The following is a 24,910-nucleotide window of genomic DNA, read 5'->3' as shown; positions in this document are numbered from 1 at the left end:
AAATGGTGTCATGCCACCTACAGTTTTTGTATTTAAAATATGTATTTTTAAAAGAAATTGCTGCCAAATTAATTATTCACACTTTAGCTGATTAAAATATTTTAATTGATTAATTTGACTAATGAATCAACTAAATACTGTGGCCCTACTGATGTTGTGTTTATATTTTGTGTGTTTTCCCATTCATGTATTACGCCATGATACTGGAGTAGGAAACTGCTGGTTTTACTTTTCTAGCCATGCCTGTCTTGTCTGTGTATACCTATCTTTTTTATAAATGTTGTTTTTATGATGCATTGTTTGCAGGTATGTTGTTTTCCTATCTCTTGTTTTCTCCCTGAGAAATACATTGTTAGTGCCACGTTTGCATGTTTCAGTGTGATAGGACTTGTGTCATGGATCCACAGTGGACCAAGCCACCGGCAATGAGTAGCTGGCTCACAATTGATTCCATGATTTTCTTCACAGTTGTGGTCATACCATCTATCCCACACCCAAGCTTGAACCATGGATTTCTTGCCAAGTTAATCCCCGAGCAGAGCTTTACCCACTCATTTTACAAAGGTAATATTATTGTAACCTCCTAACTTGTTTGGGTGTACTTGTTTCATCTAATGTAATTCAAAATATAAATATAACCTAGCTGTTTCATACATAATAATATGTTTTGGCTTACATACACATCAGACTTTTTAAAGCAAGAATACAAAGAAAATCGTCTGCCTAGCTGTGTTTTTCCTTTTGAGGTACCTTGTTAAGAGTTGCAGTAGATAATAAAAGTATAATTCTGTACAATGACATGTACATGACACAAACTATTTTCATTAAAGTCTTTATATAGCAATATATTTTAAACTTTTGGAAAATAATACTAAAAGATAAGAAAAATATCTGGCACCATATTTTTGAAGTTGTATGTTTTAGTATTTTATCTGTGCATTTATTTTAGTCTTTAATGTAAAAACTTGCATTTTGGATTATAGCATCCAATTGTTTTTAATTCTACAGGGGAAGACTATCTAGCAGGAAATAGCAATAAGAGCTAACCATCTAATATCACCAGGGGGCGTAGTATTACACACACATACATACACCGTTTTACTCACCTACAGCAAGAAAGGACAATATTCACAGCTTTCTTCTTCTGTGTTCTATTTATCACAATATTTTTAGCTTCCACCACCTGATCAGACAGGGTGGTACAGATATTGAACAATTCTCTCCTATGCATATGTGCAATGTTCAGTATATTTTAGTTTACTTTCTTTATTTAGATGACTAAGAGAATCTTACTCATCGAAAAAGGCTCAGTTTAAACCTCTCAAGAGTCTACTTTTTAAAAATATATTTTATAGTGAGAAAGAGATTAACAGCTAATACAAGAGAGGGCTGCTCCTGCAAAGGTTTATCTTGATTTTCATCAGATATAATGAAAGAAGGGCACCAAAGGTCAAGACAGGAGGTAATGTTGACCCATTAGCTTGGACCAGAACATCAGGCTGCAAGGCTTTATCCAGTAGAAAGGAGGAAAGTGAAAAGAGAGACATCTGGATAACAATCTATGCATTATAGACTCTTATAGATAGAAGGGTTTCTTACATTGTTGACAAAGGTATTTAGCATGGGAACTCTCCAAGACAAGGAAGTGTTGCAGACTCCCTAGCCTGTCAAGACCCATCCCACTTAAAAGTCAGAGAGTACATTGCTCAAAGGAAGGTGTTCCTATCACCAGGGTTCAGCATACTACAGAATTGTGGAGGGTCCGCAAGTGTATTAAGTGATACCGTTCACTTACTTAAAATCAGGTTGCATTTCTGGAAATTTTAGAAGCTTATGCTTTGATTTTAAAAAGAATTATTTTCTTCTGGTGGACAAGACAGAAGATAAAACTGATGGATAGTCTAGAAGGATGATAGTGCTGCAATTAGATCCCAACAGGCAAAAGTTACCATAGATGTATGAGTCACTCTAGATTGAGAACATTTTACCCTGATAGCTATGTGAAATTATAGTGTCTGAGAAATGATGTAGCTCAGTGCTGAAGCACATGTTTTTTACAAGCACAAGGATGCACCTTCAAACCCTTAATCCTTTTATCCTTACAGATACAAAGAGCTCAGATAGCTGGGAAAGACACCAGTCAGAGACAGTAGAGAGCTGCTGCTGATGGACAGAATATGAAATTCTAGTCAGACCAGTGGTTTAATCTACTGTAATGCAGTACCTTATTTTAATAAATTGGTTTCCCCTTCCCATAATTAGAGTGTAACATTTATTTTGGATACTGATACACAAGGTTTTCCAGCAAATAGTCCACAAGTTAGCAGTGGTGGTGGTGGCAGCGAGGGGGCTAATCTGGTACCATCACAGTGAAAATGCTTGCAAATTGCCATGTTGTAGGTGATTCAAGTATCTTAGGAGAAATCAGCACTGCCCTGACCAACGTAGGAACCTGTTTCCTGTTTACATGGCGGAGCATGTGCAGGAAATTCCATGTGAGTGGGTAAGCAAAGAGAATGTGAAAAATCACTGTTCCAAGAGGCCATCTAATAGGTAGTAGCAGAGCTCGGTGTCAACATTATGATAGATCTTTACATGTCTGCAACAAAGAGAAATCAGCAATTCCCTGAAGGTAGCATAGTCAAAATGCCTGTCTAATGCTTTCACCCTATCTCTGCAGGTAGGAATGAGCTCCACAAAATGTAAACTTGAGAATTGAGGGTAGAATCCCCTGGCCAAAGAGATCCTAGCAGAATTGTTGGTGGAAAGTACCAGTGACAGTGAAGGATCTTTCTTTGTTCTTGAATCCCCTTCAATAATTACTTTAAAAATTTATTTATGGAATATATCAGCCCCTTCTCTACCAAAATGCACATATAGCAGTTAAAATGCAATGAAACCATATAAAGTCAAGTTAAAAGCAATAATAGCTTTTAATATAGCTTATATCAATCCCAGGCCAGATTACTAGCAGGGACTAAAATAATGGTGATGAAAACGAAGCATCTGCCAAGTCTGAGGCTATAAACACGCTACTTGCCAGATCAAAGCGTTTCCATTAGCCACACCTGGAGGGTGAACAGGTTGATCTGCCAATCAGTTGGGAAATCTCTTTGAAGCTGATTTTTAAAAAAATGCACTCAAGCTGATCCCGTCAGGTTTTTCATTAAAAAGGAGCAGGGTTTGACAAATGTTGTGTGTCCCTGTTTTCAGAAGAGAGAGGTGGAGATGCACTGGAACCAGCAATACAGTGAGTGTGTTTCTACCCTAAGATACTCAACAAGGGTGATGAACACTATATTGGCCCCACACAGCGACCAATCTATTTATTAGGTGATGGTGCAGACAAGGCATTTTGGTAGAACAGATTGTTCCACAGTCCTCTGTTACTTCCAGGAACGGCTGAAATTAAACCTCTGCACCTACTTGCTAATAGGTAGCAGTATCCTAGCTCATATGGACAATGACCAATATTCAGACATCCTCCCATTCAGACATCCCTCACACCTGAATTCACTGATTGTTTATTTTTTGAATATGGAAGATGAACATAGGTCACTTTTGGCATTCACTCTTCCTTTTTACTAGCTAAGTGACACTGTCAAAACTCAAAGTAAGTCAGTTTCTAAGTTGAATCTATTAGGTTTTATTCTCAAATGTGAACTTTAATTTTCCATAACTCACATCTTGTTTTATTATGTTAATTTATATTTTCTGTGTGGTCTGCATGGTTGCCATGATTAAGTAGCCAAACTGCACCATCTTTGCACATGCTCAATTGTTTGCTGTTTTAACCCATTATTTCCTGAAGAAAATTAAGAGATACCATTTGCAATGCATATGGAATAATTTTACTTTAATACTTTAGTCTCCTTCTTGATAACATTGGCAATATGACAAATCCTGTAGGGAATACTCATGTTTGTTGCTGATGCTTGGTCTGCATCTGTAGCCACTGCCTCTATTCATGGCTTCCGCTCCATGTGTGTCTGTTATTGTAAACAAAGCACCTGTCGCAACAGGCAATGAGAAGTATGTGTGGTGATAATATCACGATGCACAGGGAGGAAAAGAACACCAGTTTACACACAAGTTCTCAAGATGCACTTTGGTGATGCACATGGACAAAATTTCAAAGATTCTTTAAAATCTTGTAATAGAGAACTTTTGTTCAAATTCATACCCTTGGATTTGTAACCTGGCAAGCAAATTACAAATTATGACGAGGTCACTTCACACATCACAATATAAAACTGCTTATATGTTCAATGACAATTTGAGATCATTTAGATTTTTATTTCGTTGTCCACTCAAGGTTATGGGCAAATAATAGATTACAGCAGGGATGCTATACCTCTTTGGACCCACGGGCCATATCTTTATCTTCCCCACCCCTACAGGCTAACTTTGATTCATGGATGGGACCACCCATCTGTCAATCATTTGATGTTATAATGATGAGGTAATTGATACCTGTCAAAAGTTGAGGCATTGAGGTTAGGGGAGATGATCGAAAGGGCTTGCTAGGCCTGTGCATAGCACTTCCCAAATATCTGATGACAAGCTGATTGTTGGAAGTTGGGAAGTGCTGCACACAGATCTGAGCAAGCTTTGTAAGCCTTATGCTTGGTGCCTGGGAAGCTCTGAGCACAAGGTTTGCAAACTGGCTTGCAGAGCGCTTTCCAGACTATTGACAAACAGCATTTGGGAAGTGGTACACAAAGCATTTTGCAAGCTCAGTGCTTCCCAAGCACAAATGATAGGTCTGACAAAGTGCTTTGTACGCTGCTTCCAAATCGCTAGACAATCAGCTGCTGTTGAGCACTGGGGAAGCACTACACAAGGGAATGTGAAGGCACTGCCAATTGGCCAAGCCCCACCCTTACCTGCCCCCCATACATAACATCAGGTGGGGCTGTTGTGCATGGCTTGTCCAAAGTGGTATTGTGGGTCAAATGGGGAGGCCTGGGAGCCACATTTAGCGTATGGGTCAGAGGTTTCCCACCCCTGGAATACAGATATAGGAAGTGGTGTTAGTGAAATAGATATAAGACCTGTTTTTGAATTTGATAATGAAGATATGAGAACCTGTTGTGTGTTTAATCTTTGGTTAAGCAAGAGCATGAAGAATTTGCCCAGCTCTTACCTGGTAGACACTAGGATACAGAAACAAGTAGAGGTTTAACAGACGGAATCTTTCCAAATTGACATTATCTAGTTACAAGGGTAACAGCTGGTATAGCACAGTGGGGAGGAGAGCCTGGCTGGGAGTCCAGAGACTGTGAGTTTAAATCCCTGCTCATGTCTCCTGGGTATCAAGGGCCAGCTAAAGATCACTCCACTGTGAGTGGCTCAGGGGTTACATGCCCTGCCACCTGTGCAGCCGTGGGCAAGCTGCATAGTCCCAAGAAGCCCAGTTGCCCCCCAGCTGGCAGTTGCAGACAAGGAAGGGGCTGGCTGGTGCAGCTGTGGCAAGCTGAGCAGGCCCTAGCCAGCTGGGGAGGACTAGCCTCAGAGGGAGGCAATGGTAAACCCCCTCTGAATACCCCTTACCATGAAAACCCTATTCACAGGGTCACCATAAATCGGGATCAACTTGAAGGCAGTCCATTTCCATTCAGTTACAAGGGTAGGCAATATCTGAATGATGATTAAGAGATTGTTTGGAGAATAGGATTCTACATTCAGTATGAAACAAAGCTTTGATTCTGAATTACCTAATGTAGTAGTTCTCAAATTTGCCCTCCCAGTTTCAAAAAATTGCTGTGGGTCATGGCAGACCACTTAATAACTTTTTTTTTTGCTGTTCCCAGTTGTAGAACAAATACTCAGTTCACTTTTGGCTTAAAGTTTAATAAAAATACAATAACATTTTTTTCTTGAGTGCCAGCATCATTGTCAAAAACAGTGCCACATTATGAAAATCACATGCCCTAGACTGAAGGTCAAGTAGATATAATCTTGACAGTTCCAAAATCTTTCCACGGGGCATCTGAATGGAGCTCGTAGGTGGCCTGATCTATGGTGCACAGTTTGAGAACCTCTGCTCTAATGGATTACTGCTAGGAATTAACAACAAAGTTAGATAATGAATTAAGTAGTGAGTGTAATCTTGGATTGGATGGCTGATCTGTTTTGATCATGGATGATCAGTCAATAAAGCTGGTCTTGCTCCTGTAGAGAATTGTTCCTTCTTAAAGGAGGGCAGCTTTCCATTTTCCTTAATGGAGGTAGTGATTACATCTCTTTACGGGAGCCATCCACGGCATCAGAAAAATGTATGTTGTTGTTATAAGCATGGGTTTCAATAAATATCCCAGGTAGTAAACAAAAACCCCACAAAAAAGCAGATCAAATATAACCTTAGCAATGAAGTACAAGTGTAAAAATCACAAAAACAGTAGTCAAATAACTTATACCAATGATGTCTAGCAGATGGACTACATATTGAGCAGCACTTATTGGTTATCTTATCTCCCATGCTGTGATCTGGTGAGGTAGTTACTGCATAACTGTAGATATTATTGGATGATTCATCCTTTCCAAGCAGTGCCAGTCTGACTTCTTGCCTGCTTTTGGGAGAGAAATTACTTTTGCAGCATTGCTGGATGATCTGTGCCTGGAATGAATGTAGAAGATATGAACATATTGATCTTCATGGACTTCTTAGTGGGTTTTGACATGGTAGCCTACCAGTTTGTGCTACATTTTCTGCAGAATTTGGTAGGGTTATGAAGGATGGAACTTGTCAAAAACTTTTTTGAAGTACCCATACAGTAGATTGTTAGCTTCATTGGCAGAAAAAGGCTCTATATATGTGGAGTACTTAATCGTCAGTCACTGGCTGCCACTGGATTAACTGTTGTTCTTGCATATTTAAACAATAAGCAGTCAGCAATTAGTCTTAAGTTCCTAAGTATCTACTCCATGGTACATATTCTACCATTATGCTCTAAAAGGTTCTCTATCCAGAAGATCAGCAACATTGCTGAATTAGGGATTTGTTCTTCTTTCAGAATATGCCTGATGTATCTGTGCTATTTAATTTCTTTTAAGCTAGTTAAATGTAATTTTAATAGATGATGCTCCACCTGTGACTGCATCTTGAACTTTACTTACCAAGAAGTTAGAGACACTGGGGCTTGCTTCCAAGAAAACACGCTTTAGGATTAGTCTGCCAGAGTGCTAATGGTAATCATCCTGTGATGGTATGACCTTAACAGAAGTGTGAGTCAAGCTTATATCCTGTCCTTGTAATAAAGCAAACAGTAATGTTCTATCGAAACTCTCATTAATGTTTGCCATTATCATTCTTCTGTTGTTGCATTGTCATTGTGAATGTTTTAGTGAATTTGGTTTTTGCTTGTTTTTCTTGTATAAAGATTAAAGTCATCCTTGTTTGGGCTCCCATCTTTTGCCCAATGCTCATAATTAAAACAACTTCTTAATATGGTTTATAAATTTCATAGAAGATTCTGAAGTAAGTTTTCATTGAAAATGTATTTTCAGGAGCCAAACTTGAAATTACTAAGCAGTTAATATTGTAGCATACTTGATTATTAACTAAAAAACCATACAAATGATCAAGGCTGCCCTCCCGTTCCCCTCCCTCCTGTTCCCTCCCTCTTTCCACTTCGCTCCTCCTCCCCCAATCCCCTCCTCTCCCCCTTCTCCCCCCCTCTCCCCCTTCTCCCCCATGGTCAGTTTTACCTATTCTAGCATGACTGGATGGGAGTAAATCCCATTGAACTAAATAACCATGCAAATAATGAGACCTGCCTTTCCCCTCTCCCCTCCTCCATTCTCCTCCCCTTCCCACTCCAACCCTCCTTCCCTCTCCTCCTTCCCGGTGTTCAGTTCCTTCCCCCTTCCTCCCGCTCCATGCCCCTCTCCTAGGTCAGTTTCACCTATCCTAAGCATTAATGTACAGGAGTAAATACTACTGAACTCAATAAGCATGCAAATGGTCAAACCTGCCCTCCTGCCTGCTCCCCTCCCCCTCTCCCTCCTCCCCTATCTCTGTGCTTCCTCTTCCCCTCCCCCTCCCCCATGGTCACTTTCACCTGAGCATGATTACAGAGAATAAATCCCATTGAACTCGGTAAGCATGCAAATGATCAATCCATTCGCAGCAAACTTGAACAGGATCCCATTTCTTACTTCCTGGATTAAAAGGCAGAGATATTCACTAATAGGCAAAAAAAAAAACCTTGCAGTTTAAGAACGGACCTATAGCCAACATATATTTCTATCAGACTTTAAAAAGCAGGGAAATTGGACAACTATAGTGAATGTACCAGGGGAGCAGGAGACCTGGTCTCCTCTCTGAGATCTTGCCCTGCTCTACAAATTTGTCAAAATGCAAACACCATTTGGGTTGGTCTTTCACAGTCCAATCCACTTGCTGTGTAGCTTGGAAGAATTTGGTAACATGTGCCTTTGAGCATATGGTGAGTATGGCAACACCTGCGATCAGCCCAAATAACATAAACAAGACATATGCTGTGCTGATCTTGTTTTACCAGGGAGGAAGCAACAATATTAAGACAGTTGATATAGTTCAGATAGTCACTTTACTGTAAGTATGTTGGATTTACTTGGCAATTTTAGTGAAGTTTCCTGTAGTAAATCATTTCCTTTTGCACTAAAAAAACTGCAAAAACAATCGTGGAATAATGGCACTGACTATTCTGCAGAATAGTCTCCAGTGGACATGAGGAATGTCTCAGTTTGCACAAGATAAAACAGTGGGAAGTGAAATACATTCTAGCAAATTTCTAGGTGTGCTCTATGTGTTTAATTGTCCATGCCCACCCATCCTTAAGTGAAGTGGTTTAAGCATAGCAGGCTGAACATACGCATCTTGGGCAGGTCAAGTTTGTTTTTTCCAACATCTAGTTTCATTGCTTAAGTAGCAACATATTGTAATCAGTTTGATTTTATATTAAATTGCAGTTTCAGATTCAACTGTTTATGTACCCAAAATAGAAATAGAACATAATCTCCAATTTGAAACACAAAGGGCTGTCTTCATCATCATGGCATTGACCAATAAAAAGGCTTTGAAATTATAAAAATAAATTTGACACAGATTTCTAGGATGAATGAGACAAATAAAATTTTCCAGGTTAGATTCTTTGTAGAAACAGTAGTAACGCAGGAAAGAAGCTAAGTAAGAAGATCACCAACAAAATTCAAACAAAATGTAATTCTCCATCTTTAGAGGTGTAGTCCTGATTGCAGGTGTTGCCACCACTCACTATATGCTTGGAGGCACATGTTACTAAATTTTTCCAAGCTACACAGGAAGTGGATTGGACTGTGAAAGACCAACCCAAAATGTGTTTGCATTTTTACAGATTTGTAGGGTAGTGTATAGTATCTCAGAGAGGAAGTCGGGTCTCCTGCTCCCCTGGTGCATTCAGGGCTCCTACTGGGAAGAAGGGCTGGATATAAATCAAATAATAAATAAAATAAAATAAATTCACTATAGCTGCCCAATTTCCCTAATTTTAAAGTTAGAAATATCTGTTGGCTTATAGGTACATTCTTAAACCTCAAGGTTTTTTACCTATTAGTGAATGGAATCATAGAATAGTAGAGTTGGAAGGGGCCTATAAGGCTGTTGATGCTTCTTGTTGTAGAAATTTTTCTTAAAAGATATCCGACAGGTGGCTCTCCAGCTGCCTCTAGAATGCCTCCAGTGCATTGGTAATTGGTTCCATTGTCATACTGCTCTTACAGTTAAGAAGATTTTTCCTGATCCTCAGTTGAAATCTGGTTAATGGTTTATTTTTGAACAAGGAAACGTGTACTCAGGTTGTCGATGTCTGGACTTGGAATTTCATTTGTATAAAAGATTTATAGCTCACTTATTTCTAAAAGGAAATGGAAGTTACAAAGATTAAAAGCAACAAATCTTACACAAAAAATAAAAATTATAAAATAATATGTCTGGGATCTAAAGAGCTAATTTAGTATACCTTGTGCAAAACGTCCAAGCTCAATCCCTGGTATCTCCAGGTAGGACATGGATTGACTTCTGTCTGAAATCCTGGAGAGTCAGTGTTGACAATACTGAGGTAGTTGGACCATTGATATAAGTCAGCTTCCTGTGTTCCAGTATCTAGTAATGGAATGTTCGACTTTTTCCTTGAACAGCAAACTCACATTTCATACACAATATCACATGTTCAGTCCCTGGGCATTGTCTGAAGGCAAATGAGGTCACCACCATGCTGAAGCTAAGAAAGCCTGGGTCTGGTCAGTGCCTGGATGGGTGATTGCCTGCAACCCACATGTACATCACTTTGGGTTCCATGATAAAAGGGGCTTAAAAACTACTTTTGAAAGTTACAGTATCAAAAAGGGGGTTGCCATGTGGGATTGGGGCAGCTACTTGAGAAGCACCAATCCCAGTTTTTCCTAGGGCACATAGAACTATTTCAGTTCTTTGGACCTGGACCCTCTGTAAACTGAACATGATCAAAGGACAGCAGCTCATTATAGCTTCCTAAACTGTTTGCAGTTTTAATGTATAACTTAGCCTGAATTAGTAATAGAATGGAAGGCATTCAACTTCAGGTAAAAAGTACAATCACAGACTTTGTGTAATATAGCCTGGATCTGTCATCCCTCAATTACATTTTGTTCACTTTAAATGTATCTGAAGAAAGAATTTATTTCCAGATGTATTCTAACCTTGAGGCACGTTACAGAGAGTGCCAGAATTTTGGACAGAAGCCACTTAAGATTAAAGTAGCACATATTGGGGGGGGGTTACTATTCTTCCTTGTGGTTTCCATCAAACTTTCAAAGATCAGCATTTGAAACATCCACACCACCATTAGTTATTAAGACCAGAGGAGAGGACACATTATATTGTCTCCCTCCCTGAACCTTAATCCAGCCCCAGTCATTGGAAAGAGTTAGGAGCTGCAAACTGTCCAGCTACAGTACCTGTTTGAGAGATCCCTGTCCTCTGGTATTACTGGCTAGATAGTAAAATTACACACATGGGTGGGGCACTCTTATGCTCTCCATGGAATTTTTTGAGAGCACCAGGAAAAAAAATAAGGCCTGGAGAGTGGCCAGTTTCCATCATCACATCCCCAATGTCTTCATAAGTCACTAGTGCCTATTTTTCAGAAAATCTTATTATGATCTTATGGGTCAGTTTTCACTTATTGTCAACCACCCTGGATGCCTGAATTTTGGGCAGAGAGACAGGATATAAATATTGCAATAAATAAAGCATCTGCATTGGCTGGTTGGACTAAGCAGGGCAAGTGATTGATTTTCATCTTAGTGTACATGAACAAAAGTACTACTTTAAATTTAAAATGGAACTTAGACTTCTTGCCATCCCAAAAGTAACAGAGAGAAAGTAGTGGACCTAACCTGTTGGTGTGCTGAAGCTTCTAGGCAGTCGGACAGATGATGTGTTGGTCAGTGGGGTTTTTGGCACAAGTTACATATAGGTGCGGCCTCCACATTTCAGACCTGAGACATTTGCTGACTTTTCATTGACGGTCAAATGTTGGTGGGACATGACAATATTTTGCACATGTCCTGTGAAATGAATGTGGGTGATTAATGCAGCAGGCCATAAAGAATGATGAAATAGACAGGGCAGGCTCAATTATGTCCACAAAAGCAAATAAGTTGTTGGTATCCTGCTATAAGTGGCTTGGTTTTCATGCTTTTGAAAGTGCCTAAATAGAAACTTCTATTTAAACACCACACTTCTAGGCCTGCATTGGATCCTTGCAGGGGATCGCACCAGAAAATGCATATATATGCACTTGTATACCGCCCCATAGCCGAAGCTCTCTGGGCGGTTTACAGCAATCAAAAACATTAAAACAAATATACAATTCAAACACATATTTTAAAAACAATTTAAAACACAATTTTAAAATTTAAAATATAAAAACAATTTCAAACACATGCTAAAATGCCTGGGAGAAGAGGAAAGTCTTGACCTGGCGCCAAAAAGATAACAGTGTTGGCGCCAGGCGCACCTCGTCACAATCATTCCATAATTTGGGGGCTACCACTGAGAAGGCCCTGACTACCATGGCATTTGAGGAAAAGGGGTTGAGCAACCTACTGTTGCCTACCATTAGGTACAGTGAGATGACTGCCTCAGGTGGCAGATGCTGGGAAGAATGATGGCAGCCTCCTCTTGTTTCCCCTGAGCCCCCGGCTGTATCTTTCTGTTAGAGGTCATAGCTTTGAGTGCCATGCATTCTGTCCTATAGTCCCATAACTACCTTGCTGACCTCAAGTGTGCTGTTATTAGTATAGAAGAAAGATTTAACTGTCAGTCCTGTCAGCTTCTGTATGCGGGATTGTGGAACACCATTTTGTCCTTCATCCCGGGTAGCAAAATGTCTTAAGCTGGCCATGGAGTTGATTTAAGTGAATGGTGGATCACTGTGTGCCTCTCATGTGCTTGGAGAGAGTTTCCACTATGTTTCTGGAAAATTTTGTGTCTTCAACTCTTAATAAAACATAATTGACGTAATAGTACCAGTTTTCAAGCTTAAATGTGTTTTATAATTTTCTGTTGCAGAAACTCCTGCTGTATTTCCAGATAACATGAAAGAAAAAGAAACTCCAACACCAATTGAAGATATTCAGCTGGAAAGCTCCATTCCTCATACTGATTCTGGAATTGGAGAGGAGCAAATGCCCAGTATCTTGAATGGGACAGACTTAGAAACAAGCACAGGTCCTGACGCTATGAGTGAACTGTTGTCTACATTGTCTTCTGAGGTGAAGAAATCTCAGGAAAGCTTAACAGAAAGCCCCAGTGAAATTCTGAAACCTGCATCCTCAATATCAAGTATCAGCCAAAGTAAGGGCATCAATGTCAAGGAAATATTAAAAAGTCTGGTGGCAGCCCCTGTTGAAATTGCAGAATGTGGCCCTGATCCTATTCCATACCCTGATCCTGCACTAAAGAGAGAAGCGCAGCCTATTCTCCCAATGCAGTATCACTCCTTTGACAGGTATATGGCACAACTGATTCACTATGTTATAATACATTCATCTTGATGCTTGAACATATGTATTGTCTGTAACATGTTGATAAAGACTGTGTAGTGAAAATACAGCTGCTTTACATCTATATTCACTGCCTTGCTATAAACAGTTCCTGTTGTTTATGGAAAAGGTATCTGGATTGAATTTTGTCTTGTAGCAGCAAATAAAAGTATAATTAGTAGTCAGGAAACACATCTATTGTATAAAGCTATAACTTTTCTCAATGTAAAACAATGCTTTTCATCCTCAAATAGTTAAGTGACAGAAGAGTATAAAAATACTAGGCAAAATTACCTGGTCTTTGCAGTATCAGCCTTTTAATTTAATGACTTTATGCTTTAACCCAGCCTTTTTCAACCTTGGGTCCCCAGATGTGGTTGGTTTACATCACCCAGTATCCCTGACTATTGACAAAGCAGGCTGGGGTTGATGGAAATTATAGTCCAGCCACATCTGGAACACAAGGTTGGGGAATGCTGCTTTAATCTATTCAACATTGTATGCTGGATTATATGAGAAATTTAAAGATAGGCTAAGGCCATCTTTTACCCCCCCCCCAGTGTTTATATGTCTTCATTATCTTTTGTAGTTTTTTGTAGAACAGTGAAATTCACTGTTTGGATAAAATATGTTCATTTGGAACTGGAGCCACAGAGTTTGGGCAACTGGAGCCACAGGCCATAAACAATAATTGACACATTCCTAGCAAAAGCAAAGTTACGTTTGTGTTCAACTTGAAGCATGTCCGGGCAGTTGACTTCTGAACTATATTGTCCTAATAGGATATTCCTTTGTGAGTTCATAGTTGCAGTTCCCCCCTCCAGATATTAAGATCACATGACTGATTGATTGATAGATAATACCTTTTGTTAAGCAAATATAAGATGGTATCTGACAAAGTCATATTTACAGTAGACCCATTTCAATCAATGGATTAAGTTAGACATGACTATCTTAATTGACATGTGCTCCTAATTCTTTCTTTTCCTCCATTGCTTGAAGTTCCCTGCATCTGACAACATATGACATCAGGTGATTGACAGGTTGGCACCCCTACCCATCTGTCAAAGTGGCCTGCAAGGGGATGACCCCTTTTGGATGCATCCCTTTGGCCAAAAGTGATTCCCTGCTGATTTTAGAATAGTGATTAGCACTATATATAAGTAATTTTGAATGTGCTATATCCAGCTGCATTAGCATTAAAAAAGGCCAAATTATCTAAGTAATAAAAAATGATACCTGTCCGCCCATACTAGTCACACAACACTGCTGGACTATGTTAACTATTGTTTTACAGAACAAGAAAACCATAAAGGGCCAATTTTATAGCAGCTTTTATAACATTGTGATATGTGGGTTTATGGACAAGTAGTGAGCATTTAATCTGCCGCAAGTACTCATCTGGTTTCTGAAGAAACAACTGAGCAGTGATGTGACAACAAGATGAAGGACTATATTGTGAATCTAGGTACAGAGATAAAAACAAGGAAAATCATTCATAAAAAATGAAATAATTATAAAGCTTAAGAAAGTGTTTCTCTCTCTATATACACACACACACACACACACACACACACACACATACACAGAGTGGAAGCTCGTTATAATACATCTCACTGTACTGTGGAGCTGGATATGTCGTGGGTATAACCATTTCCCCCAAGTAAAATACTGCATACCCTATTTTTCTGTTTGTTATACCTTATTTTTTCATGTTCCTTGCTCCTTATCCCTGATAAGTCCTCCATTTGCTTTCCCTGGGTGTTTGAGTCTTTTTTCCTTTCAACGTTCTTGTTAAAAATCTCTTTACTGATGTCCTCCTTGCTCCCACCCTTTTCCTTTTTTCCTAAGGACACTTATCTCTCAAGTCTTCTCCTGGTTCTTTTGTTACTGTCTGTGGAGCTTTATTGGTGTTAACTTGTTTTTCCCTCTCTATTACCCTTTCTGCTTCTTCCTTCCTGCTACATTCCTTAGCCACAGCTTTTTTGCTTCTCTTGGAACAAGTAGTACTTGCTGGCTTTAACCCTTTCAGTGCAGTTTTCAATATAACATGGAAGCCCTATAACATGGGTGCATCCTTTGTCCCCTGAGCCCTTTGTTCTAATGGGGTTTCACTGTACAACACATTTATGTAAATCCAGTAAATGTGTCATTCTCTTCATGCTCTTCGTATGCATCTGTAAGACATACAAAATTTTATTTATTTATTATTTCAATTTATATACCGCCCTTAGCGAAATAGCTCTCAAAATATGCTGAACATGTGAAAATCTTCACATAAAACCAAGTAATCAGTTCCGATATACCAAAAGTTGTATATGTACCAGTTGTGAGAGTTAAAAAGATACTTGTTTGTGTTTATTATTTATTTATAAAAATGTTTGTATACCGTTATTATGTTAAAAACATCCAAGCAGTTTTCAACATGTATAGAACACCATAGATTTTTTTTTAAAAAAAAACACATTAAAAATCAATAAAAACAAAGGTCAATTGTTGGGAATAAAGCATGTTCTTAATTGCTTGCATAAACCTGGCGAAACCGAAAAGTTTCCAGCAGGTGCTTAAAAGTTAAAACAGAAGGCGCCTTCCGAATCTCTGTTGGCAGAGCATTCCAGAGAACTGGCCTGATGACACTGAAGGCTCAATTTCGTGTAGATATTAAATGAGCCTCGCCACCTAGGGGCACGACCAAAGCCACTCCTGCAAAAGAACTCAGTGATTGAGCTGGGATATAAGGGTTCAGGTGGTCCCTAAGATACCTTGGACCTAAATTGTTCAGGGCTTTGTAAATTAATACAAGGACCTTGAACCTGGCTTGGTAGCAAACAGGCAGACAGTGCACATGTTTTAAAAGTGGTGAATAATAATTATAGTATATCACAATTGTCCTCATGTTACACATTTTATTTTCATTCTGTGGCAGTTCCATCCATGGAGCCATTTCATAAAAACGGCTTGATTATAAGTCATGGAAGTATTAACTCTGGTGGGCATAATTCATGGACTCATCCAGAAGAGAAGCAATACCTGATAATTTACCTTGGCATGGAAATTAGTTCCAGTGGTTGAAAGAGATCCTCAGTTATTCTTCCTTCTCCACTAGAAATACTGACTAAATTCAGATGTAATGCCAAATCATGGTTTTGGCATTGCATACGAATTCAGACATTATTTCTAGAAGAAGAGGGAAAATGAGCATGGATATAAGGAGGCATGAGCATTGGGCTGTCACATCACTCTCTGTGTAAGGGGAGGTGATGAGAATGTTATTTATTTCTATCCTATATTTTCTCCAAGGAGCTCATGGCAGTGTACATGGTTCTCCTCTGAGACATAGTGACTGGTGGACAGTCAGTCTGCTAAGTGCAGTTTAAAAACCTCATCTGCACAGAACCTGCTACCCCCTCCCTCCCATGCTTCTGAATACTTCTGGTGAGCATGAGTGGGAGAGTGCTATTGTGTTCATGTACTGGTGTTTTTTTAAAAACAGGCATCTGGTTGGCCACTGTGAGATTGCATGTTGGACTAGTAGGCTTTGGGTCTGATCCAGCAGGGCTTATTTCTTTATTTACTCTAACCACTACACCACACTGACTCAGAAGCTTCTGATCCTGGTTTGCTGCAAACCAGTAACATACCATTTTTGAGAGGCAACTGAGGTTTGTACAAAGTATAGTTTTCTGGATTTGAACACAATTGCAAACTTTGTTTTGCCACGAAACAGGAGAAAAAGTTTGTAATCACTTCTTTCACAGACGAAGAGAGAAGAAAGGGAAGAGTGTACGAGTCCCAAGGTTCATCTGAAAAGTATGATTAACTTCATCTAGTTATATTTGTTTCTTCCCAAAGACCTAAGTGTTGGTCTTGTAGGAAACTTGGACTATAAAGTGTAAATATAGCTAATACACATTTTATCTCTGTGTTTTAATATTTAACAATTTGATGTGGCTATTTATTGTTTTGTATTTTGTTGTGAACTACATTGACAGGATTTCTATCTTAAGAAATGGGATATAAATTACTATAATAAACATCTCAAATGCAAAGGAAGAAATTATTGGACCAGATAACTGTTTAGATTTTGCTTCTCTTCTGTTTAAGTCCATAAATACTCTTCAAGAGTGTTTACACTTCTATGGGTCATGATCATTTTACATGTTGTTTGAAACAGCTAAATAAACTAGTTTAAGAACATAAGAACATAAGAAGAGCCTGCTGGATCAGGCCAGTGGCCCATCTAGTCCAGCATCCTGTTCTCACAGTGGCCAACCAGGTGCCTGGGGGAACCCCGCAAGCAGGACCCGAGTGCAAGAACACTCTCCCCTCCTGAGGTTTCCAGCAACTGGTTTTCAGAAGCATGCTGCCTCTGACTACAGTGGCAGAGCACAGCCATCACAGCTAGTAGCCATTGATAGCCCTGTCCTCCATGAATTTGCCATAGAGTGAGAAGGAGGAAAGTGATACCGATCTACATAAATATTTTTCCTAAGTTTTTCTCCCTCTCTCATGACACTACAACTCATGGACATTCAATGAAGTTGAATGTGGGAAGATTGCAAAAGACAAAAAGTACTTCTTCACACAGCACATGGTTAAACTATGGTATTCTCTGCCAGAAGAGTCAGTGGTAGCCACCAATTTGGATGGGTTTAGAAGAGGATTAGACAAATGGAGGATAAGCCTATCAATAGCTACTAACCATATCAGAGGCAGTATGGCTCTGAATACCACTTGCTGGAAACCTTAGGAGGGGAGAATGCTGTTGAACTCAGGTCCTGCTTGTGGGCTTCCCGTAGCTATCTGGTTGGCCACTGTGAGAACAGGATGCTGGACTAGATGGCCACTGGCCTGATCCAGCAGACCCTTCTTATGTTCTCTGATAACTAACTATGAATTTTTGCAATACTGATGATGTAATATTTGTTAATTATTTGATTGTGTGATGATTTTAATATGTGTCTAACATATTTTTGAGATATATATACTAAGATCTACTGGATTGTCACTTTTGCTGATTCTATAAATTGTTTTTATATAGTCAGCTCTCTGAAGCTTTGTGATTCTTTTTCATTAATCAGTTAAAATGTTTAGATCACCAATAACATGGAAATCCATTGCTTTAAAACACAATGAAGCAATCAGACAAATACTTTAGTACTGGGTCAACACCTGCTACTTGTTCAGGGGCCCATTTCCCATCTCATGGTAACATGGTGTTGAGGCCACCTCAGATATGTATTTTTTTATCAGACAGTCTTTCAGTCAGAACTTTATCACTGAACCCTTACCACTTCTTGTTAGTCATCATAATTAAAGGGAGAGATGGTGTAATTAATATATATAGCCTACATAAAATTAAGGAGGTTTGCAGGAAGCTTTAAAAGCTTGTTAAAATAGGGTTGGTGCACTCAGGGAGAATTCATTATGCATTTCCCCTGTGTTTGCAAATCTATTATGTGTTTCCTATTTAAATTTCAATGTTGCAGTTCTTAATGCTATGTGCATGGTATGACCCAGTTCACACATAATGCCAAACCATAGTTCAGAGTTTTGAAGATGAGCTACAGTCACCTCTAGCTTGTGCACTCCACCACCCCATGTTCAGCAAGCCAGAATCGAACATATGTTTTCAGATCCTTGTTTGATTCAATTAAACACAAATAGAATAAAGCAGAGTTTCTCTAATTTGGTCATAATGGGAAACTGCAGTTTATTCAAAACTGAAAGTGGAAGCTTTCAGTCACCTCATGTGCAATGGAGGAAATGAGGTGGAGAGCACAAAAGCCAATTGCTTACTACAGTTAATTCTTGCAGTGCTAAAACATGGTTTGACATGACCACCTGTGTGTGTATAATATGAAATATGCTAAACTTATTTTTTTACAACTGTCCATGCAGCCACCTTTAGCTTTCACTAGAGAGTCTTAAGAATCTCATTATTAGCATTCTAAACATATATATATTTGTGGGGTTGTGGTGGTTCTTATGAATTTTCAGAACATTTCACTGATTTTTTTTAATGTGTGCAAGTATCTAAATGACAGTTTTTTCAGTTGCTTGCTTTAATGATAAACTGTAAATAAAAAAAAATTAAATTCCCAAATTCACACAGAAATGAAATGTTTACTATCATAATAACAAAAAGAATATATTGAAGAAATAAAAGTGGCAAATCTCTCAGTGCTATAAAAACATACTATGAACATATATTTCATTTTAAAGTACATAGAATTGTAAATGAAATGTAAAAGCACAAAGCACAAAAACGTGTTTTAACTTACCTTATGAAATTAGGTCTTCTGTGTAGTTAATGTATTCAGCAGTTCAAGTACTATCGAATGTAAATGATGAGGTGATATTGATGAAAGGAGGGATTGAGGTCTCGGGGGGCGCTGATGACGGATTGAACAGAAGCGCCCTTGCACTGCACGTAACTCAAGTCTGTCGTCTTCACTACTCAAAGCCATAATGGAAGGTGGCAGTCTGAAATGAGTTGCCACGGCAAAGAGTATTATTTTTGAAATGCTTTCACACAAATCACTAGGCCCTGCATACAACTTAGTTTCATGCTTTAATGTCATCAGGAGGCACAAATTGGTGTGTCTAATTGTTTGCCACCTGCCAACAAAATGAGCTGCCAGCTAGCCAGACGGGTTTGATTGTCTGTCAGCCGTTCAATAGATTGAGAGTGACAACATCAAAAATTTCACTTCAAACTCCGAAGCTTTGAGCAGCTTTTCAGAGACCTCTTCCCCCACAAGTGCTTCTGGACAACTGCATTTTTCAATCAGTTTCAATATATGGTTGCCTTCTGCCTCATCTGTCTTAAGGTAGTTGTAATTACATTATGAGCTATATAAACAGATTTCTCTGGCCCTGGAGTCTGAACTCAAAAGTTATGACTCATCTTAAAATTACATCAAAATAATGTGTAGGTCATATCTGCAGAAATACAAGTTCCTCTAGACTTTCCACTGTTCTAGTGTATTTTCCTGTACATTTGACAAAAAATAAACCATCCCCAGAATATTCACAGTATAAAAATTTTGTAGGTTTTCTGACAGTATCATATTTTAAAAGATCTTACTGACAAGTACATGCACACTGCATGTTTTTATTATCACACCTACTATAAAATACTAAAACTTAATAAGATCCACAAAACAGAAGAGGTCTAGTAAATTACCAGTGCTGACTATGTTTTCTTGTTTGAAAGCATTCTGTTGTTCAAGTAATATTTTAGGGGGGAATATAACACTGCAGAGACTGCAAGTATAAAAATTAGATTAAGATCATGATCTAAAAGTAAGAACACTTTGCTTTTTTCCTTTATGAACCAGCACCGCCAATTTGCAAATTGCTTTTAAAACTCTCATGAATAATCAGGATGATGGTTTAGCCAAAAAGCTATCCAAAGGAGAATATAGCAAAACTGAACATGTGTTTTATGGAAAGAGTTTCCCTTTCACCTGTTCTTCCACTAAATTCCCAAAATGTTGCTTAAACTCTAGAGACTTTTTAACAGAAGAAAGAAGATAAACTGTTCATGGCATATATTTTAGCCTCTAGATTCTATAACAATTGGTTTATTTTATATGTACATTCATATTTTAAACAGGAACTTGATGCAACTTTCACAGGTCTAATGTAAAGTTAACTGCATTGAGAATACCTTTTAAAGGTGTTTAATACTAGATCATGATTGCATATATAATGAGTAAACAAATGAACTACTTGCCTTGGCCTTTTAGCAATAGCATTTTAAATTCAGAAAAATTCCAAAAGCAGTTTCCAATGCATGAGGATGTAGGGTAGGAGAAGTAATTGTCATGCAGTACTCTGTCTATACAAATAAATAGGGTCTTTGAGTTGTAGTCATTGTGTGGCTAAGTCCTTTGAAAGTACAAACTGCTCTAAAAGTGTATTTCTTGTTGTATCTAATAATATTAAATGGCTCAGTTTAAATACTACTTCCGATCTTAAATTTCTCTTTGCTATGTCTTGATTCTGTTATCTTGTATTTTGAAACATACACAGACAGCAGGATATTCTGCCTGATGTAAGAAGTCTTGTGTGCCTTTTTTTTCTTTTTTCTTTAGTTTTTCTAGACCTAGAAAAAGTTCTCCTGACACCCTTCATTTCATTGCTGATTTATATTTGCAACAATTGTTTTCTCTAATACAGATAATTTAGTTCTCTTACTGGTGAGAGAAAATGAATTATCACTTGAGTGTATGTGGTGTGATTTCAAACACCTCTTCTGTAATGACTTAGAATGTGATTCCAGTAGATGTGTAGCTCAACAATCAAACACATTTGAGATTCTGACAGCCTTATAAGATCAAAGACTTGCATTGAAAAGTTGTTTTTCAGGCAGAGACCTTTTTAAAATCTGGTAGAGAGCCCCTGTCTAATCTGTATCTAGAATATTGTGTCCATTGATCTTGTTGGAATTTGAACTGAATACTTAAAAACTTAATTTTTAAAAATTTAAAAAAGGACCTGGAGATGTGTGCATTTTCCTCTAGTAGCTTTCACAGGAATACCCCGCTATATGGACCTTCACTTTACGGACACTCATGAGTACGGACATATTTACAGTAGCACCATTCCCCTGTTTATGTATGCTCACTTCGCAAGAACGGACACTTAATGGCATGACGTCACCGCCCAATCAGTTTCCAACTACAAACTTGCGTACAGTACGTACTGTTTTCGCTGCTGTCAGTTTGTCTCAAACATTGCAGTGCAGTACATGCATCGATAAGTGAAAAAAGGTAGTGCTTCACTTTAAGTACATTTTCAGTTTACGTACGCTCGCTCTGGATCCATTGCGTACGTTAATGTGGGGTATTCCTGTAATTAGCAAATAACATTTAAATGGAAGATGAACATTCTCTGTAGCTTTGTCCTAAGAAAAAGTTGTCTGCATTTGTGAGCTTTTGGAAAGGTCTTCAACACCTCAAATGCATGTCTGTCTTCTTTTAAAGTGCCTGGTCTTAGTTGACAAATTAAAGCAGAGAAAACCAGGGTCAAATTAATAGGCTTTCTTTTGTGTTAAATCATCATGTTTTCTTAATACTGCTCTGTTTGAAATATTCAGTGTTTACAATCTCAGATCTTTTAGTAATCTTATCTAAAAAGATTTCTTTGTGAGTCTCTAACCTGATCTCAGAAATAATTGTGCATGGGTGGTATTCAAAGCTAGTCCTCAGAGTAGACTGATTGGAGTTAATGGACATGACTAACTTGGGTTCATTAATTCCAGTGGGTTTACTCTGAGTATGACTTCACTGATTGCAACCCCATAAAATTAAATGCCATGTTCTGTAAAAATTTGGTAGAATGTCCTTTGTAGGGAGAACATTGGGTTGGATCCAGATTTAGTCATGCTTAAGAGTAAATTGACATCAGTAGTCAACATAACTGTGTATCTAATCTATTGTCATTCTTGGTACTCCACATCTTTACTACCCTAGATAATATTCCTTTCTGTGAACAGAGCAGAGGTCACAGTTGTAAAAAGACATTTCCTGCTTTCCCCTCCCCCTGAAGCCCTGTGCGTACCCTGAAAACCTGCTCCTGGGGCTGGGGGACCCTTGGGAAGAATGATGTGACGGCTACAGAGAGAGGGTAGTGGGCAGAAGTTTACCCCCCTTGTAGGAATGGAAGAACAACTTAGGTTCAAAGCTTTGCAATATAAACCAGCAATTTTAAAGTTATGCTTATGTAACCGGCAAGGTTTTTAGGTGTCTTGAGAGTAAGATAACTACTTATCTTTGTTAGAGGCAAATCATCTTATACACTGGCCTGATTTTTATGCAGCAGTAAGCCAAATTATGATTTACCATGAACAAGCAAGCATGCTGATGTACACTGTTAAAATTGTACTTGCATTGCTTCTCCCTTTCCCAAGCCAGAAAACAAACCAAAGCATTGACTTGGCATTTCATACAAACCAGCACTCGTTGTGGCTAGTTTCTTTCAACAAAACAAAACAAACCCATAAGAGAAGCCAAGAACGAACCTCATGGTTTCTATGAAGAGAAACAACCCTCATGTAATGCTAAGCCACCACTCTTGGGTTTTTTTCATTCGAGCTTAGGAAAGGGAGGAGCAGAGCAAGTACAATGTTAACAGTGTGCTTGTTCGTTCACAATATATCCTAGTTTTGTTTACTGTAACATGTGAACAGAGCCACTAACAGAAAGCAAGAGATACAAGCTACTTACTAGAGTGTCTTCAGTATAGAAATGAATCTACGGATGACCAAAGTATAATTTAGATAGCAGTCTCAAGTTTCTAGTTCACGAATTCCCTTTTCTACCTACACTGGTCTCTGGAATGCCAGCAGCAGAGGGCTTGATTCAACACCTTATTCCTTCCATCTATAAGGGATAATTGTGTTATTTGATTTTACTTTCACATCAAAAATAGAAAAATATGACTGACAGTGTACATAGTATTCTTACATAAAGACCTCAACCAGTAAGCAATCTAAAATAAATGATAGCTTATGCCATGCTATTGGTAAACCATGTTCCAAATCCATTTATGGATGGCTGACAGATGGCTCGCCATCCACCTATGACTTTCTAGTGGCTACAGCAACACTTAGAGGACTGGATTTGTAAAGGAGAAGAGAGTGCCAGCAACACCTAGGCTGCTCATCTCCCAGTTCACACAGGAAACTAATACAAGGACAGAAATGCTTAAAAGGCAGGCATGGGGAACATGTGGCCCTCCAACTCCCATCACCCCAACCAGCAGTGGTCAGGGATGAATGGAGTTTTAGTCAAACAACCTTGGGGGGGGGAAACTATAGGTTACCATCCTCTATTTTAGATAATGCAAGAATACTATTAAGTTCAAAAAAAGTTTCTCTTTTTTTAAAAAAAACATCCTTAATTATACTTTTCAGTGCAATTTATTTAATGTAAATTTGTCTGGGTTGCGCTATTTTGAACAATAATTCACCTAAGTAAAATAGTATGCTGTATGGAAAATCAAAAAGGTCATTCCTGAAATGTGCTTTCTTGAAAGCGAACCCTAACCTCCTTGTTAGATGCAGAGAAGATGATTCCTCCAGAATACCAGCCAAGTCCAAGATATATACTTGTTTCAGGAATAAGAAGTCCAATAATAATAATAATAAATTTAATTTTTGTGTCGCCTATCTGGCCAAAGCCACTCTAGGCGACGTACAAACTAAAATTCAGTAAATTACAATACAATACAGATAAAATACAATAAAATCAGAACGATCATTAATCACAGCAGCATGAAATCAGTTAGGGTGATCAATAGATAATAAAATATCCCAAAAAAGTTAGCCCTCCCCGGAATTCCTGAAGGCCTGTCCAAAAAGCCAAGTTTTTAATGCCCGGCGAAATATATCCAGGGAAGGGGCATGGCGAAGATCGAATGGGAGGGAGTTCCAGAGAGTGGGGGCTGCCACTGAAAATGCCCTCTCTCTAGTCCCTACCAACCTAGCTGTTTTCGTTGGTGGGACTGAGAGAAGGCCCTGTGTGGCTGATCTGGTTGGGCGGCTTAATTTGTGGTACTGGAGGCGCTCCTTCAGATAAACTGGGCCGAGACCGTATAGGGATTTAAAGGTTAATACCAACACCTTGAATTGGGCCCGGAAAACAACTGGCAGCCAATGTAGGTGAAATAATACTGGCGTGATGTGATCACGGCGGCGGCTGTTTGTAAGCAACCGAGCCGCCGCATTCTGCACCAGTTGTAGTTTCCGGACCGTTTTCAAGGGTAACCCCACGTAGAGCGCATTGCAGTAGTGTAATCGAGAGGTGACCAGGGCGTGTACCACCAGTGGGAGCTGATGAACAGGGAGGTA

The 24,910-nt window shown here is 38.8% G+C and overlaps 1 protein-coding gene across 1 annotated transcript in view; it reads left to right on the top strand.

Moving 5' to 3' along the window:
• The window catches only part of NBEA (neurobeachin), a 318,923-nt gene that overhangs the window by 264,480 nt on the left and 29,533 nt on the right, over positions 1–24,910 (top strand). The window contains exons 30-31 of the mRNA XM_061629722.1: positions 469–564; positions 12,578–13,016. Of these exons, the coding sequence (XP_061485706.1) occupies positions 469–564; positions 12,578–13,016 (535 nt within the window). The remainder of the gene's footprint in view (positions 1–468; positions 565–12,577; positions 13,017–24,910) is intronic.

Source organism: Rhineura floridana, chromosome 5 (genome assembly GCF_030035675.1).
Source record: "Rhineura floridana isolate rRhiFlo1 chromosome 5, rRhiFlo1.hap2, whole genome shotgun sequence".
In the NCBI taxonomy this organism is placed as follows: domain Eukaryota; kingdom Metazoa; phylum Chordata; class Lepidosauria; order Squamata; family Rhineuridae; genus Rhineura; species Rhineura floridana.
This window is presented reverse-complemented; position numbering and strand designations above follow the sequence as displayed.